At 37.8% G+C, this 18,604-nt stretch overlaps 2 protein-coding genes across 7 annotated transcripts in view; one reads left to right on the top strand and one right to left on the bottom strand.

Annotated features, from left to right (window-relative positions):
• Positions 1-8,750, bottom strand: part of SLTM (SAFB like transcription modulator) — a 44,661-nt gene extending 35,911 nt beyond the window's left edge. For 4 of the 6 annotated variants that reach the window (XM_027067369.2, XM_027067370.2, XM_053223953.1 and 1 more), the window contains exons 1-2: positions 8,467-8,749; positions 7,413-7,500 (exon numbers count right to left, since the gene is read on the bottom strand). In XM_027067369.2, the coding sequence (XP_026923170.1) occupies positions 7,413-7,500; positions 8,467-8,628 (250 nt within the window). In that variant the 5' untranslated portion in view covers positions 8,629-8,749. Of the gene's footprint in view, positions 1-7,412; positions 7,501-8,466 lie in introns of all 6 variants that reach the window. The other 2 variants (XM_027067372.2, XM_027067374.2) reach the window with 1 other exon arrangement.
• A 624-nt stretch (positions 8,751-9,374) lies between these two features.
• The window catches only part of RNF111 (ring finger protein 111), a 126,333-nt gene continuing 117,103 nt past the window's right edge, over positions 9,375-18,604 (top strand). Inside the window, exon 1 of the mRNA XM_053223959.1 lies at positions 9,375-9,528. The gene's annotated coding sequence lies outside the window, so the exon portion shown is untranslated. The remainder of the gene's footprint in view (positions 9,529-18,604) is intronic.

Raw genomic sequence — 18,604 nt, 5'->3', positions numbered from 1 at the left:
TGTGCTATCAAAACTCCTACAGCAAGTTAATCAACTAATCTTTAATCCTTCAAGGATTCAGGCACGTGCCACAGAAATGGGAACTGGTGCAAAGGAAAGTAGTATGACCAGGATGAGAGCTAACTTAAAGTTTAATGTTATTGAAGCCTAATATTTTTTTTAAGATTTTATTTTTAAGCAATCTCTACACACAATGTAGTGCTAGAACTCACAACGCCAAGATCAAGAGTCCCACACTCCACTGACTGAACCAACCAGGTGCCCATTTAAAATTAAAAAAAAAAAAAAAAAATTAAGTAAGCTCTACATCCAATGTAGGGCTCGAACTCACAACTCCAAGATCAAGAGTCTCATGCTCTACAGACTGAGACAGCCAGTCACCCCTGAAACCTAACTTTAATGCTTTGAGGAACTAAACTAGAAAATTAGTTGAGCAGTAAAGATAGTCTGAATATCAAAATACAAATAGAAGTAAAATTAATTTATCACATCTTAAATTATCCATAGTAGTAACACATGGCTATTTTTGGAATTAGAGAATTTCATATAAAAACACTGCAATATTCTTCATGTGATTTTAGGGTCTAGGGTAAAATGGCAAAGTAAAAATATTTACACCAAAGGAAGATGACGCTAGAAACAGCTCTTTATTTATGCAACATAAATGTTTATAGCTTCACAGATCTTAAATTTTATAATTAAGGATAATTCAGAATTTTCAGATTTTAGAAGAGTACAATGTATATATATATATACATATATATGTATATATATAATTTATTAATCTAAATTTCCCAGTGGCTTCTGGAACAGGGTCTCCCAACCAATCACAGAAATATTTGTGCAATGAAATACATGCACATTCATGCCAAATAAGATACATCAAGATTATAAATAAATCAAGGCCTTAAACAGCTTCACTTTTGCCACCAAACTTAAGAAAAAAAACACAATTTTTAGAACTTTTGTATGTCAGAATTATGAATAAAGGATTCTGGGTCATAAATTGGCTTTCTCCTCCAAAGGCAAAATGGTCATATAAGGATTTGCAATTCTCCTTTTCAAGTTCAGAAACACCTCCAAAAACAAAAACAAAAAACTCCACACAATAAGTAGGTTTAAAGTAATTTTGCCAAAAAACTTTGTGACTTGAGCAACTCTTCCCTATAAACATTTACAAAATATAAAATGTAGAAACGGTTAGTCATAAAATTGCGATTTAAGAGGGGAGGAAATCAGAATATAAGCCAAACTGAACATGAATGTTTCCAGCAACACCCTGTCCCCAATTACATGCAATATTTAAAAATAATCAGACTATGCTTTGTGTTAATTGTTTGCATACAATTGCATACAATGTTTTAACATCTCTTCTATTAGACTAATATCTTAGTAATAAAACTTCTCTAAAAGACCTAATAGCAGCCATCCAATAGGTCATTTTTTATATATTTTTTAATCTGAAGATAATTATTCACTATAAATCCAGAAAACACCAGAAGTATGTTATTTATTTTTTTAATGTTTATTTATTTTTGAGAGAGAGCACATATACACACACAAACGGGGGAGGGGTAGGGAGAGGGAGGCAAAGAATCCAAAGCAGGCTCCAGGCTCTGAGCTGTCAGCACAGAGCCCGACGTGGGGCTTGAACTCACAAACTGTGAGATCATGACCTGAGCCAAAGTCGGAAGCTTAACCAAATGAGCCAGCCAGGTGCCCCCAAATATATAGTTTAAAAAATTTGTCAACTTTGTCATCTATAGATAACTAAACTATAAACAAAGACACACACACAAAATGCACACGCGCACCCACATGAGATTTTAATCTAAAAGGCAGCAAAAATGTAACTCAATTTTTAATGGGTTACTTATCTATTCTACCAATAAAAATAAAATACTCCTGGCTAACTCTAAGTCCTGCTGTCAGAATCAAATAAAGCGGTGTGGAGTTTTTTGGAAAATGTAAAGTACACAAAACGGCCAAAGAGAAAGAGGTAAAGGAGAATGGTGCCAAGCTTCAAGCTCTAGTCTAGATCAGCCAGCGGTTCTTAACTCTGTGTGAGAATCACCTGGGGAACTTTTAGAAAATAATGAAGCCTATGCCCCCAACAGAGCAGCCAAAACCAAATCTCTGAGGAGGCAGGAGCCTGGTATCTGTATTTTTAAAAACTCAAAATGACTCTAACATAGTTCCTAGGACGACTGAGCATAAAGAAGCAGCTAGGTAGAATGAAAAGAATGTATGAGGAAGACTACTGCTTTCAGGTTCTCCAAACTAGAGAAAATTTCAATTTTATCTGCCTTTAACAAAACACCATGTATGATGTGAGCCTATTTTAGTTGTTGAAAAAAAAATCCGTAAATATAAATCTACGAGTACATGTACACACACACCTTAGATAAACAAGTAACACCTGTGATAGTTTCAGGGTGGTGGAATTATAGGCAATTTTCACTTTTTAGTACTTCTCCAGATTACTGAATTTTTTTAAATGAACATTACTTCACTTTAATAATCAGGAAAACAATACTGTAAAGCTATATTGCAAACTACTATTCCAGGGTACCAGATATATACGTGAGAACTATAGTAGAGTCAATTAAATAAACCCATGAATTCTACCCTTACACCCTAAATCATTGTTCAACCTGTTCGTTAAAGTCATTTCGGACGCTACCAACTAGTAATAAATATTTTTCTCCCCTAGTTCCTGGACAACTCATACTTTATTTTCATGAAAGAGGAGTTCACAAAAAAGGAGTTAAAGTCTGAAGCCCTCTGCCCCTAATTTAGAATGCCTAGAAGAGGACTAACTTGGGAGAAGCACACTGTCTTAAAGAACTAGAAAATTCTACCTACCTTGATACACACCACATTTGACACAATAAAACAGCTGGAAAAAGTACACAAGTGCTTTGATGATAAACATAAGCCACCATATAAACTGCATAAGACAAAATGCAAGTTCTAATGGCGGAGGTAAAAGGTCTGACTTGTGGATGCAAAAATGACATACACAACTTCTAAGCCTGGACAATATTCTAGCAAAAGTTATGAGGAGTTCCAACAGAGCAACAAAGTGGTAAGGAATAAAAGGCTGTTGCAATGATTCATGTGTTCTAAGAGTAAGTACACTTTACATGTCAGTGCTTAAGGGGGAGCCACCACTGCCACTGGGAAAGGTACCTCTCGAAGGGAACACACTATTAATCTCTGACATACATGCTTCCAACAAAGAAACAGACAATTAAAGTAAGTACCAAAATAAGCACTTCTAAAAGCAGTTAAAAAAGCCATCATATGGCTGTCAGTATTCATCCAACAAATATTTTCTGAGTATCTATTATATGCCTAGCATTATGATAGGTATTACAGAGACTAATGTAAATGAAGACTATGTCCTTACCCTCAAAAAGTTTCTAGCCTAGTGGGTATCCAAAAGGCTATCCTTTTGACAATCCTGTCCCCAAAGCCCTTGTCAATGCCACAGTTCTGATTAGTTTCCTTAACACCCAACAAACTAAGTTTAAAAAAAAAAAGGCAAGAATTAAAGTACATTAGAATACTGTATTATATTAAATGTATTTTATGCAGTTTACTATATCCTTATCAGACATAAATTTCAGAAAGCTTTACACAGTAAACATGTAAGTAATTTCATTGTCCGTGGTATTTTCCACACAAAATTAGGCATCAGGTGTTTGGATAAACCTATAACCCAAAATTATACTTGTCTCTACAGGAGGAAAAAAATCAGATTTCACGTAATAGTTTGAACCTTTACTAAGTCTACACGTATTACAAGTGTGTTTCATCATAAGTACTGCGTTATATATAAGTCGTCTGAATACTACACTGATTAACCACATAAAATAACTTCTGCTACAGTTCAGAGGTGACTCTAAGGTTTGAAAATCAAAAGGATGCGATATGCCATTGTTAAGTAAAGCAAAAGAAACCTTAAAACTATAATCTCTAAAACAAGTTAATGAAGAGTTAGCGCTACCTGTTTAACTGCTTTCTTAACACACACCCAAATAATAGGACAATAAATTTCCCCGGTAAAGCTTTCTCCTATGTTACTTACTAAAAAGTTCATAGCAAAGAGAGCTGTATGTAAAAACACTCAGAAGGGAGAATTAGTATAAGCTACAAACTGTTTCACCATATTAACTGCATGCAAACAGATTTTATAAATATTAGAACCAACTATAACATTATCAAAATTTATTACAAGCTTATGCTTGCAATAACTACATTTTTTAAATACTCTAAAATACAGTTAAGAATACAGATCCCTCTTCCTCTAATCTGTCTAAACACAAACATTTTTAAAAAAATTTTTTAACACTTATTCATTTAAAAAAATTTTTGTTAACATTTATTATTGAGAGAGACAGACAGAGAGAGACATAGCATGGGAGGGGCAGACAGAGGGGGAGACACAGAACCTGAAGCAAGCTCCAGGCTCTGAGCTGTCAGCACAGAGCCAGATGTGGGGCTCGAACTCCCAAACTGTGAGATCATAACCTGAGCCGAAATCGGACGCTCAACAGACTGAGCCATCCAGGCGCCCGGTCATTTATTCATTTTTGAGAAACAGAGACAGAGCATGAGTGGGAGATGGGCAGAAAGAGAGGGAGACACAGAATCTAAAGCAGGCTCCAGGCTCTGAGCTGTCAGCACAGAGACCGACGCGGGGCTCGAACTCACGATCCGTGAGACCATGACCAGAAGCCAAAGTCAAACGTTTGAGCCACCCAGGTGCCCCTAAGCAGAAACATTATAACATACAAAATTTTTTAAAGAAATAGCGACCCTGCATTTATAACAATAAGCTTAATATTTCACATAATTTTCCAGGTCCATTAAGCTTAATCTCTTGCTTTCTTAACATCATTTGAACTTTTATTTGCTACCTTAAGATGATCATAAGAAATATTTTTTTTCCCTGACAAGCTATTATATGCTGTATCTTGCTGATGTCTACATGACTACCTCTGAGTAATCCCTTCGTTTTCCTTTTCTAATAATCTGTTCTAAAGAATATTTACAATGATTGAGCACCTATGAGCTCTACTCTTCCTTCCTTATACACCTATTTTAATTGAACAGAAAGCATTTTTCTTCTGGCTCCTGGCTATATATAATCATTAAATTTCAGAACTCAAAGAACCTTACAGATGATCTAGTAAAAATTCCAATTTAAAAAAAAAAAAAAGGAAACAGATCACTGAAGGAAAGGTAGTGTGACCCAAATGAAGTTATTTTCAAGCTAGATATTTTTAAGTGAAATACGATTTGGAAAAAAGAACTTAATGCAGTAATTCAGCAATTAGACTGAAAAAATGGCACCACATTAAAACACATTAAAAATTTCTCAAGTTCTTGGTTTTAAAATTGTTATTGATATTTTTAAGTTTCCATATTTAAATTTCAAATTTTAAAATATTATTTTTAAACTTAATTTAAAATTTAAAATAATCTTATTTATAGGCATCTTTCATTTAATTGCACATTGATTCAAACCAGGTTCTTAGTTTGGGATTTACATTATGTCTTTGTAATTCATAGAATTTTTAGTACAATTATAAATGGAATTTAAGGAGATAAGAGCTATTTATCATGCATGTTCTAGAACGAGTCCCATTAAGTACTCAGTAGTAGCCTGCTACAGACAAAAGATTAAATGTTACAACTTCTAACTAAAGACCACAAGACACCTACACAACAGTGTTATGGAAAAATTAAAGTTCAAGTATCCTAATAATCCACCTAAAGGAAAAAAATGAATTGATCATATGTACACACACACACTGTATATAAAAAAAAGAAAAACTTAAAATTTTATACTTCTGAAATTATTTCTCAGGGTTAGATGAATGAAATTCCTAATAACTGAAAAAGAGATACACAGAGAAATTAAAAATAGGTGAGAATGAACAAATCAGATGCAGTTTACTTCAGATGCTAAAATCGATAATCAGCTTGAATAATCTGGAACTATGATTAATACATGGCATCTGTTAAACTATCACAAGGTGCTAAATAGATGACATGAATCAAAATCACTATAAGATACATGGTTAATTCCTGATAAACTTATTTCCAAAATTTTTATCCTTCATTTTGAAATAGCCTCTGGTTTGTCAGCATAGGCTCCTCAGCACAAGTTTCTCTAAACACAGGGAAATGTATTTCTCAAAGTGATACACTGTGTCAGTTACATTAAAAGCCACAGATCTTCAAGATAACTTTGTTATTCCTCTAAACGCCATTTCCACCTCTGTCATTCCCATCCTACCCAGGAAATACTCCTTAGCCTTTATCAATTTCCTTGGGCACAAAAGGGGAACTCTTGCAAGCATATGAAGACTCAAATAGTGAGATGGCGTCAAGATCTAACCAGTCCTAGTACCTACAGCTTGCTTAAGATCAAATGTTAAATTATTTCACTCTAGTTACAGTCAATCTGGTTCACGGCAGACAGAGTGGTATTTGGATCACTTTAAAGCAATAAGGAAAGTGAGATTTTTAAAAATTCTGCAGCTATCCATGACATACTCTACATGGAGCTTGTAAATAGGTACCTGGATCCAGATATCCACATCATGTCCACCCTCTACCACTGTCCTTACGGGAGGGTGGGAGAAATTTGTAATTATTCAAATGAAGATTTCAATTACCAGAATATTTTTAAAACACCTAAGCCCCATTTACATCATCAAAGTGTTAATTTAAAACCACTTTTTACCTATTCATTAAATCATATCCTGGAAATATATTCTAGCCTAATTTAAAAGTTATAAAATTAAAATCTTTAACATATCCCTATAATTTAAAACTTTTTTTAAAGCTAATTAATCATGGATTTTTTCCCTACCTTGTTAGTATGATTGGTGAGGTCTTTTTGAATTTCACTGAAAATCAGAAATGTATAATAGCATAAATGGAAATTAAGTTCACCATGTCAAACAAAATACTAAACATAAAGGTTATAAAATTTTAATATATTAGAGAAAACAGCAGGAGTCAAGGTGAAAGATTTGGAAGGAATTCCATCAATACTCTGCCAATTGTGGGGCAAGGTAGACATGTATTAAACTGCATTTTATTCTTCAGGTCTTCACACTATGAAGGAAGAAACATTATGAAACTTGACTTTGTAATTTTTTGGAAGCAATAAAGAACTGGTCTCACTTTCAGGTCAGCTTCAGCCAAATCTTAAGGGCTACAAGTTACCCAGAGCCTGGCAACAGTAACTTTTCTTCCTTGACCCAAGAAGGCAGAGTGCCAGAGGGAAATAGCAAAGAGTAGCACTATATAAACAGGGCAAGTGGCACAAGAGCAGAGGCAAGTTATATAACCAAAATATATTTTAAAATATGTTCATAACTCGTAACAACCTTTGCCTTTGGTTGGTTTCTTGTTTGGAGTATCAGTTGAAACAGTTAATTCAATATTATCTGGATCGCCTCCTTCCTCTTCAATAGCCTACATTAGAAAGAGAAGTTAATATGCTACACAATCTATCTAAACTTATTTTATAAAAACGAAAAAAAATTAGCAAACCTCAAGCGTCAAGACATTAGAATTGCCAGTCATTTCATAAACCAACTTCCAAAAAGAGCAATTAAACTACACGAGTGTGAGAAACTTTCACGGGGAAATACCATTAGGTACCAAAATCACATGGAGTTTTAAATTCTACCGAGTCGAGATAATTAAATATCACATATTATCATACTGAACAAAAGTCTAAATATTCTCAACTGCAGAAAAGTTGCTAGCTATGAAAGTACATAACTAAAAAGAGCTCTCCTAATTTCTATAATGCAGCCTTATTTCTCCTATACTACCATTCCACCGCTCACTCAAACCAGAAAGATAATCAGGGATGAAAAAGCAGATTACTGCTCTGATGCAAAAACTGAAAACCCAGCGAAAAACAAACCCTGTCTCTGACCCACCCCTCAACTCCCACTACCAATTCCCCCCACAAGATGGGGAGGAAACGGTTGGGCACAATTAAACGGTAACTTCGCAGAAGTCACCAAAGTAACCAGTTCCTCCGAGGCCAAGAAATGCACGCGCTCACCACCGCCAAAGACTGGGGACCGAGCGCCTCCCGGGTCTCCACGATCGCCCTTGGGAGGCCGCGCCGGCCGTCCGCAGCCCTCGCAGCCTGGCGGGGACGTCCCGGAGGAGGCAGGGGCGCGCACGGCTGCGACGGCCGGTCCCGGACGCCTCGCGGGCCCCTCGCAGGCCCAGCCCGGCTTGCGGGGGCGGGGGCGCCGCGGGAGGGTCCTCACCCTCCCCGCGCGCGCGGGCGCCGCCCGGGGTCTCTTCACCGCGCCGCCCCGCGGGCCCCGGCGGCTGCCGGCGGCCGGGGGCTGCGGCGGAAGTGGGGGCTCCGAGGCGCGGCCTAAGCTCCCCTTCCCGGACCTCGCCGGGCCTCACCTGCTTGAGTCGGGAGACGAGTACTGTCTTCACTCCGGTGATGTCTAAGTTCCGCCGCTTCAGCTCGGACTTGAGATCGATGACCCGCAGATCAGTGATCTTTTTACCTTCCGCCTGACCCGAGGCGGCCGAGGCTGCCACAGCACCGGTAGCGGCAGCCATTTTAGAAGAGCAGCGCGCTGCCGAGGCAGCGAGTGGGCTGCAGGGCGGCGGCAGCAGCGCCAACTTCGACCCAGGCCTCAGCGGCCGCCGGCGCCGCGCAGCGCTGCGCACAATGAGCCGCTGGCCCCGCCCCCTGTCCGCCACCCCAGCGCAACCTGCTGCCGCAGCCAGCACCCGGATGACGGGCGCGCGTGCGCACTGGCGCAGGGGACGGCGCCCGGCGCGCTCCTCAGAGCCGGCCGCGGCCACCTGGGCGGCGCGACCCCTTGCGTGGGCTGGGAGGTCAGGCACGTCCAACCGCACCAACGTCCGCTGCGCCGCGGTTCTCCCGCCTCTTCGTTAGCCATTTTCTGGCAGCGTCTGGAGACTTGAGCAACAATAGTGTCAGGCACTTCGCGGCATGGATAGTTCGCGTGTTACTCAACACAGACCGAGGGGCGTGTGCGCGCCCTGAACCTCCTCCAGAGAGATACTTTATCAGACCTGCTGAATAATCGAAAAAAATGTGGCCAGTGTGCACCAAAGAACTAGGCTCCCCGAGTTCCAATCAAAAGACCGGAAAGAAACCGCGGGGCAGTTTTAGAAAATAAAGAACGTAGAGGGCTCTGAGGGTGGCCTGGGTGACAGGTCCCACTAACTGGCTCAGGAGGAAACATGCCTTCAGCCCAGGGAGGCTTCGTTTGTTTCAGGGCTGCCCTACTCGCTAGAAAATCAGGACAACTGCCCCTCTGCGTTGGCCTCACGTTACCGTCCTCTCCGGTGGACCTGAGGGCTCAACACGAAAGTGATCACCGAGTGAGGAAGTTAGTTTATAAGTACTCGTGACCATTCTCATACGGTCCCCGCCAAATTGGGGATCCCAAGAGCAATCACCATCTTATGAGGGACCGGCCTGTACAAGTGAGTACCTCTTGGTAAGTTTAGTCAGTGTTTATCATCAAAGCATAAGCAGGTATGGAATAAAACTGTTCTCTGCATTCCACACACTGCTTACGACGCTCCAGGACTTACACTGGCATTTTCCGGTTTTAAAACTTAAATTGACGAGGTCTGTCTCGCTTTATGTTGTTTTTCTCTGGTTGGCTAAACAAAAAGGAGAAAAACTGGACATCATAAAATAACACTTGACATTCGGGTAGTTCTTACCAGTCTATAATGCGCTTTGACATGCAACAACCCTCTTAATCCTTCCGAATTCCGCGGGGTGAAATCTATGCGAGGCTTAGGGAGATTAAATGGCTTGTGCATGTTCGCATAGCTGGTATGTGGCCGAACCGGTGCTCAAATCCAGGTCTCCTGATTCCAAGTCCAGTTCTGTCTCTAGTACAGCTTGATTCACAGTCACAGAATTTTTGAACTCAAAGGATCTTTAGAAATCTGGCACAATTCTCAGTTCTCTCTCAATAAAGATTTTAAGAAAGTTACCTAGGTGCCCACCGCTAATCATTGGCCAAATTGACACTAAACCTAAGATCTCATTCCAGTGTCTTTCCCACTAACCTCCCCTGCTCCCACCTTTTGTGAATACTTGTACAGAGGGGTTGTACTAATCAAAAGCTAATGTGATAGTTAAAATGAATAAGTCTTTAAAAAAATTTTAATAATGGAATTATCTTAAAATGGAGATCTATGCCTTCTGATCTGATGCACTTGGGAAGGACACATCACCTGCCCAAATGCCAAGAATGTTTAACCTGGATCTCATCGTGACAAAACGATTAGACAGTTGTGGGACATTCAACAAAATAAAAGCTCTAGATTCTTCAAAAAGCAGTATCTTAAGAGTAAAAGTAGGAAATAAGACTAAAGGGATTTGATAAATTTTGTCTGTGATTGTTGTTTGGGTTCTGGATCAAAAAAGCTACTAAATGAACAATCGGGAAATTGGGGACAGTTGGGAAATGTATATAGTAGACTGTGTTATTGTGCCAATATTAAATATCTGGAGTGTTAAATCGTGGTTATGTTGAATGTCTTAGTCCTTAGAAGATACTTGCTGAGGTTCTTAGACGTGAAGAAGTATCTTTCTATCTGCAATTTACTTTCAAATGGTTGCGGGAGAAAACAAATGTAGCGATGTGTTACAAATCACTGAACTCAATGTAGCAAACTGTTAATAATTAGGGAAACGTAGCAAAAATGTTAATAATTAGGAAATGTAAATGAAAGGTATAAAGTTATTAATAGTACACTGTTTAAATTATTTTTATAAGTTTGAAGTTATTTATAGACAATACATAAATCTAATTTTTTGTAATAGAAAATAAAATGGACGAAAAATATTTTTGCACTTTTAACATATAGAATATTTACTTTTGTCATTAAACGTATGATTTTTGGTTTTTGAAATTACTTTCCAAATAGTTCATCTTTATTTTTTTATGTTTATTTACTTATTTTGAGAGAGAGAGAGAGAGAGAGAAAGAGAAAAAGAGAATCCCAAGCAGGCTCTGCACTATCAGCGCAGTGCCCAATGTGGGGCTCCAGCTGAGGAACTGTGAAATCATGACCTGAGCCGTAAATCAAGAGTTGGAATTTAACTGACTGAGCCACTTAGGTTCCCCTAAATAATTCACTTTAAATGGATGTTTCTTTAGTATGATGTTGGTTTTTTTGTTTTTTTTTTTTAGTCTTGATCTCTAATGAAATATAGTTATATGAAGGAACATGGTGCACTTATTTCTGCATCAAGAACACTACTTAAGGGGCACCTGGGTGGCTCAGTCAGTTGAGCATCCAACTTCATTTTGGCTCAGGTCATCATCTCACAGTTCATGGGATGGAGCCCTCCATCCAGCTCTGCCCTGACAGCACTGAGCCTGCTTGGGATTCCCTCTCTCCATCTCTCTCTGCCCCTTACCAGCTCACACTTTCTCTCAAAATAAATAAACATTTAAAAAGAAGAAGAAGAAGAACACTATTTAAAAGGTAATAATAACATATTTTATTGCCATTTATCGAATTCTTTTGCACTCATTATGGGTTTTGTTTTCATATAAGCTCATCTTTTAAGAAACATCTATTAAGGCGCGCCTGGGTGGCTCAGTCAGTTAAGTGTCCGACTTTGGCTCAGATCACAATGTCATGGTTCATGGGTTCGAGCCCCGCATTGGGCTCTGTGCTGACAGCTCAGAGCCTGGAGCCTGCTTAGGTTTATGGGTCTCCCTCTCTCTCTACCCCTCCCCCCCCCATGCTCTGTCTCTCTGTCTCAAAAATAAATAAACATTAAAAACATTTAAAAAAAGAAATACAGGGACGCCTGGGTGGCGCAGTCGGTTAAGCATCCGACTTCAGCCAGGTCACGATCTCGCGGTCCGGGAGTTCGAGCCCCGCGTCAGGCTCTGGGCTGATGGCTCAGAGCCTGGAGCCTGTTTCCGATTCTGTGTCTCCCTCTCTCTCTCCCCTCCCCCATTCATGCTCTGTCTGTCTCTGTCCCAAAAATAAAGAAACGTTGAAAAAAAAAATTTAAGAAAACTTGTCTGTCGAATTTAAAAAAATAATAATAAATAAATAAATAAATAAATAAATAAATAAAAAAGGAAATACATATTGAATATTTGCTATCTGCCAAGCATGCCAGACTCTAGGAAGATAATGATTACCTAGTCTCTCTTGTTCTCCATTGTATGGGCTCCTAACACAGTGTAGACACTCAGTAATAAATTGCTTGAAGGAAAATAGGTACAGTGCTCTGAGAACCTATTATAGAAAAGTTTAACCCTTATAGGGGTAGATAGAATGATTTTATTTTATGGAAGCATAACCTGAGACTCAAAATGTCAATAACTAGTCCAAGAGTGTAGAGTTAGTAAAAGGAAGATTCAGGATGATTTCAAATCCACTGCGATTTTTTTATTAAAACATCTTATTTTCCACCAAAGTTTATTTCCATTCCCAAAGAGAATTTTCTTCCTTCCTCCTAATGCTAAGCTCCAATTATTACTGTTCATTCTGGGTTTTTTTGATGTTTTGTTTTGTTTTGTTTGTTTCTTTGTTGAGAGAACTTAGTCTCTGCTTATCATCTTCCTGGCCAATATCATTTTTTTTTTTTACCCTCACTTTCAAGTAGGCTTTAAAATCTTTCTCATCTTGAAATATCTTTGCTTGACCCAGATATTTAGTGTTGGCAGCTGTTGAATTGTTGCTGTGTCCTTCTCTTAATGGAAAGTGTATAGCTTCTGGTAATGACAGAAGAGGTAAGTCAGATAAATACCCCCTCTGAAAATAACAAAAATGCTCGACAAAATATAAAGTTCAAATCTTCTATTTTCTTACTCACTTTCTGTCTCTTGTTACATTAATTACTGTGAGAGATGTGTTAAGAATTTCACAAGATAGTATATAATGAGTCACTCTTTACAACCCCAGTGCAGCTTTCTGCCCATGGGCCCTGTCCCATGGTTTAATAAAATCACCTTTTTGCACACACAAAACAAAATTCACAAGAATGTGGATTTGTTTGTGGAACCATCAAATGTGACTTTGTGTATTTTAATGTTTATTTATTTTTGAGAGAGACAGAGACAGAGTGTGAGTGTGGAAGGGGCAGAGAGAGAGGGAGACCCAGAATCTGAAGCACAATCCGGGCTCCAAGCTGTCAGCACAGAGCCTGATGCAAGGCCCAAACCCACAGACTGTGAGATCATGACCTGAGTGGAAGTAGGATGCTCAACCAAGTGAGCCACCCAGGTGCCCCTGACTTTATGTAATTTAAGACTTTATTAGATACATACAAATATGCAATTCTTACACCTTCATCACTAGTTAAGTGAGCCTTTTATCTTTAGTGGTTTTTATTTTGCTTAAATGTTATACCAGATTTCTCTTGGTTAGTGTTTACAAAGTGTGTCTTTTTCCAAACTTTTGCCTTTAATCTTTTTGCATATTTTTAAAATGTGTTATTCTAAGTAACATACAGTTGTTGTTGTTGTTGTTTTTAATCTAGACTGGCAATTATTTACCTGAAATATTTCATCCATTAATATTTAATGTGATTACTTTTAGGTTTTTGGTGTATTAAGGTTCAGAGAAACAGAACCAGTAGGAGAATATCTGTGTGTGTGTGTGTGTGTGTGTGTGTGTGTGTGTGTGTGTGTGTTTGAGTGTATGTGTAGAGAGAGAAAGAGAGAGAGATTATATATATGTATGTATACATACATATATGTATGTATATATGTATGTACATATGTATGTACATATGTACATGTATGTATACATACACGCACTTATGTATACATACATGTATGTATACATACGTGCGTGTATGTATACGTACATATATATAATCTCCCTCTCCTCTCACACAATGATGGAGGCTAAGGAATCCCAAGATATTCCATCTGCAATCTGGAGTTGTGTCTTGGTGCGTGGATTTTAAAAATGTATCCTACTTGGGTTTTGCTGAATGTCTTGAATCTATGGATCAAGAAGATTTCCTGGCCTTATTCCCAGGAAACTCCCTGGTATAATTCCAACCCAAGTGTGAAGGCCTGAGGACCAGGGGAGCCAGTGGTGTAAATTCCAGCCCAAAGCATAAGACTGTTGTCTCAGCTCAGTGATTTTTTTTAAAACATTTTTGTTTATTTTTGTGAGATACAGAGAGACAGAGCGCCAGAGGGAGAGGGGTAGAGAGGGAGACACAGAATCCCAAGCAGGGTCCAGGCTCTAATCTGCCAGCACAGAGCCCAACATGGGGCTCAAACCCACAAACCGTGAGATCATGACCTGAGCCAAAGTCAGACGCTCAACCGACCGAACCACCCAGGCACCCCCCAACTCAGTGATTTGAGGGCCATTCCTCAGGATTGTCTCTCCTCAAAGATAATATTAAGAGAATATTATCATGACCTTGGACTAGGAAAAAGAATATGAGGACACAAAAAGCACTGACTACAAAGAAAAAAATTGATACATTTGGCTACATTAAAATTAAGAATTTCTGCTCATCAGAAGTTACCATTAAGAGAATAGAAGGCAAGACATGGAGTGGGAGATATTTGTAACACATAAAACAAATTCTGAGTTCATAACCAGAATCTACAAAGAACTCCTACACATTAAGAAACCAATTAAGTAGGAAAAAAATAGTCAAGTCTTGAAAACATACTTCACCAAAAAGTCAAATGGCATAAACACACACACACACACACACACACACACACACAAAGTGATCAATCTCATTAGTAATCAGGAGATTATGTATTAAATTGACAGTGATATCTCTTTATATTCCAGTATGATGCCTAAACCAGAGACACTGATAATACCAAGTGTTGGCAAAGATATATAGTAATTAGAACTGAGAGTAAGTGAGAGTACAAATGGATACAACTACTTTAGAAAACAGTTTAGAATTAACTAACAAATTTACAGAACCACATATCCTTTGACGGAGATATATCTTAAGTATATAACAAGAAATACATGTGAAACAAATACACGTAGCAGCAGAATTTGTAATAGCCTCAAACTAGAAATCCAACAAATATCAAATTAAAAATAGAATGGGTAAATAAACTGTCGCATATTCATACAAAGCAATACTATAAAATAATTGAGGCTCCTGGCTGGTTCAGTTGGTAGATCATGTGACTCTTGATCCCAGGGTCATGAGTTTGAGCCTCATATTGGGCATGGAGCCTACTTAAAATAAAAAAAATGCAAGGGATGCCTAAGTAGCTCAATCGGTTGAGCATCTGACTTCAGCTCAGGTCATGATCTTGTAGTTCTTGGGTTCAAGCCCTGCGTCAGGTTCTGTGCTGACTGCTGACAGCTCAGAGCCTGGAGCCTGCTTTGGATTCTATCTCTCTCTCTCTCTCAAAAATAAATAAACGTTAAAAAAATTTTAAATACAATAATTATCACAAAGTAATTATATAGCTTTATGCAACAATCTGAATAAATCCAACAAAAATGATGTTGGAATAAATCAAACATAAAATACATACTGTACCATTTCAAACACAATATAAATATGGGCAAAACTATGTTGTTTAGAAATATATACTGAAATGGTAAAACTATATATAAAGGAAATCAAGGAGATCACTGCCAGAAAAGTCGAGAAAGTGCTTAGGTTTAAACAATAGGTATGGGTTGTGATTGGGAAGAGTTGTACACGACTTCTCAAATGCTAACAATATTCTATTTCTTGATTCAGGTGGTAGTTCTATGGATGCCCACCTTATAATAATTTTTAAATCTGTATGTTTTCCAAAATTTCTATATGTAGATTATATTCATGAAAAAGAGATTAGGAATTGAAAGCATGGGCTTTAGGGCCATATTAGCATAGATTCACATTCTACTTTTGAGGTTTATAGATGTATCTTCTTATCTTGAAAAAAAGGAAGTACTGTGTATCTCCAAGTCTGATTTTGAGAATTAAATAACTTATGTAAAATTATATAACATATAACAAGTGCCCAGCCATTGTTCTTATTTTCTTTTTGTATCCATTAAACCCATGCTATAAAATGAATATTAAAAAACAATAGCAATAGTGGGCACTTGGGTGGTTCATTTGGTTCAGTGTCTGACTCTTGGTTTTGGCTCATGGTCATGATCAGTTCATGATTTCCAGCCCCGTTTCAGGTTCTTTGCTGACAGCTAGGAGCCCACTTGGAATTCTCTCTAATTCTCTCTCTGCCTCTCCTCCCATTCTCATTCTCTCTCTCTCAAAATATATAAACTTAAAAAAATATCTTCATATATGCAAACAAAGGCCAAATAGAACACTTGGTAGAATTTCTTCACCCTATAAAAGAAAATACTTAAGTTTAAACAACACAAGAAATATCCAATACATATATGAGGAAAACTATAAACCACTTTTGAAAGATTCAAAAGTTGACTTAAATAGATAGACCACATTTTCTGAATAAAAGGTTTGACATCATAAAGATGTCAACTTTATACTGTATCATTTCCTGTACTATCAAATCCTTTTTTCTGGGACATGACAAGTTGTTTAAAAATTTAATTTTGAAAAAGAAACAAGCAAGAATCACCTAGAAAACCTGAAAAAGAACAACAATGATTAGGTGAGCTAGGCCTACCAGATATTAAAACATAAAATACTTATAGTTAAAATAATTGGTATTGACTAATGAGTAGACAAACAGACCAATCTAAAGAGCAGAAATCCACAAACAGGCTGAGTTCCATAAGGAAATTTAGGAAATTGAAAAAGATTTAAGCAGCACCTCAAAAGTTGAGATTGCTGTGGCACCTAGATGGCTCAGTCGGTTAAATGTCCGACTTTGACTTGTGATCTCACGGTTTGCAGAACCACAAATCTCCGCATCGGGCTCTGTGCTGACAGCTCAGAGCCTGGAGCTTGCTCTCCCTCTCTCTCTGTGTCTCCCTCTCTCTGTGCCTCTCTCCCGCTTGCCCTATGTCTCTCCTCTCTCTCTCTCTCTCTCTCTCTCTCTCAAAAATAAATAAACATTATAAAAAATCAAATATCTCCCTCATACCACTCCTTTATAGTCAGACTCACTCCTTTCCCCCACCCACACAACTCTAACCCCTGGCAACCACTAATTCTCCACTAATTTTTTCTCTTGAAGAATGCTACATAAACGGAATTATACAATATGTGACCCATTGAAAATATCTTTTTTTTTTTTACTCCACATAAGCCCCTTGAGATCCAACCTGTTGCGTATATTAACAGTATGTTCCCTTTTATTGTTGAGCAGTATTCCATCATACCAATATACCACAGTTTGGTTTTTGTGTGGACTTAAGTCATTTCTCTGGGGCAAATGCCCAGGAGTGTGAATGGCATGTCAAAAACAAAAGCTTAGTATCCCTAATATAAAAAGAGCTTCCAAAAGTAGAGAACAAAAAGCCATGTTTATTTTTTAATAAGCTGCCAAACTTTTCTAGTGTGGCTTTACCATTTTATGTTTCCACCAGCAATTTATGAGACATCTGGATTTCCCACATTCTTGCCAGTGTTTGGTACTTTTAGTTTTTAATATTTTAGCTATTTTAATAGGTATGTAATGATGTCTGATCAAAAGTTGGGATTTTTAATAACTAAAGTGAATCAATTTCTAACACCATGATAAATCCCAAATGGATTAGATATTTTAATATAAAAGATGAGATCATACAGGTCCTGGAAGAGAGCACTGGTGAATTCCCAGTTGCTGGTAACCATTGATCCAACTTCTGTCTCTATAGTTTTGCCGTTTCCAGTTTGCCGTATAAATGGAATCATATGGAATGAAGCCTTTTGTTTCTAGTTTATTTTACATGGCTTAATGCTGTTGAAATCCATCTATGTTCTTGTATATACTATTACTTCCTTTTGTCCAATGGCTGAGTAGTATTCCACTCTATGGTTGTACCACAATTTGTTTATTCATTAACCAGTTGATGGACATTTGAGGTGTTTTTAACGTTACCATTATGAATAAGGCAACTGTAAATATTAACATACAGGTACTTGTGTAGACATATGTATTTATTTTGGGGGAGAGTGGATACCAAAAAAGGGTAGTATGTTAAATATACTTGTATATTTAACTTCAGGAGAAAGTTCCAAACTGTTTTCTTGATATGCTATTTTGCATTCCCAGCAGCACTATCTGAGGGTTGCAGTTGCTCCAAATCCTTATTAGCATTTAATATGATCAGTCTATTATATTTTGACCATTTTAGTAGATATGTAGTGTTATTGTCTTCATTTGCATTTCTATAATGGCTAATAACTTTGGACATGTTTTCATGTGTTAATTTGCCATCTGTATGTGAGGAGATGTCTGTTCCAATCTTTTGCTCATTTAAAAAATTGAGTTGTCTCATTATTACTGGGTTTTAGTTTTTTTTTATATATAGTATGCATATAAATCCTTTTTAAAAATTTTTGATGTTTATTTTTGAGAGAGAGAGAGTGAGAGAGAATGGGGGAGGGACAGAGAGAGAGAGGGAGACACATTATCTAAAGTAGGCTCCAGACTCTGAG

The sequence above is a fragment of the Acinonyx jubatus genome, chromosome B3, assembly GCF_027475565.1.
Source record: "Acinonyx jubatus isolate Ajub_Pintada_27869175 chromosome B3, VMU_Ajub_asm_v1.0, whole genome shotgun sequence".
NCBI classification, from domain to species: Eukaryota; Metazoa; Chordata; class Mammalia; order Carnivora; family Felidae; genus Acinonyx; species Acinonyx jubatus.
The sequence above is the reverse complement of the archived record's forward strand: the minus strand, read 5'-3'. Positions and strand labels throughout refer to the sequence as shown.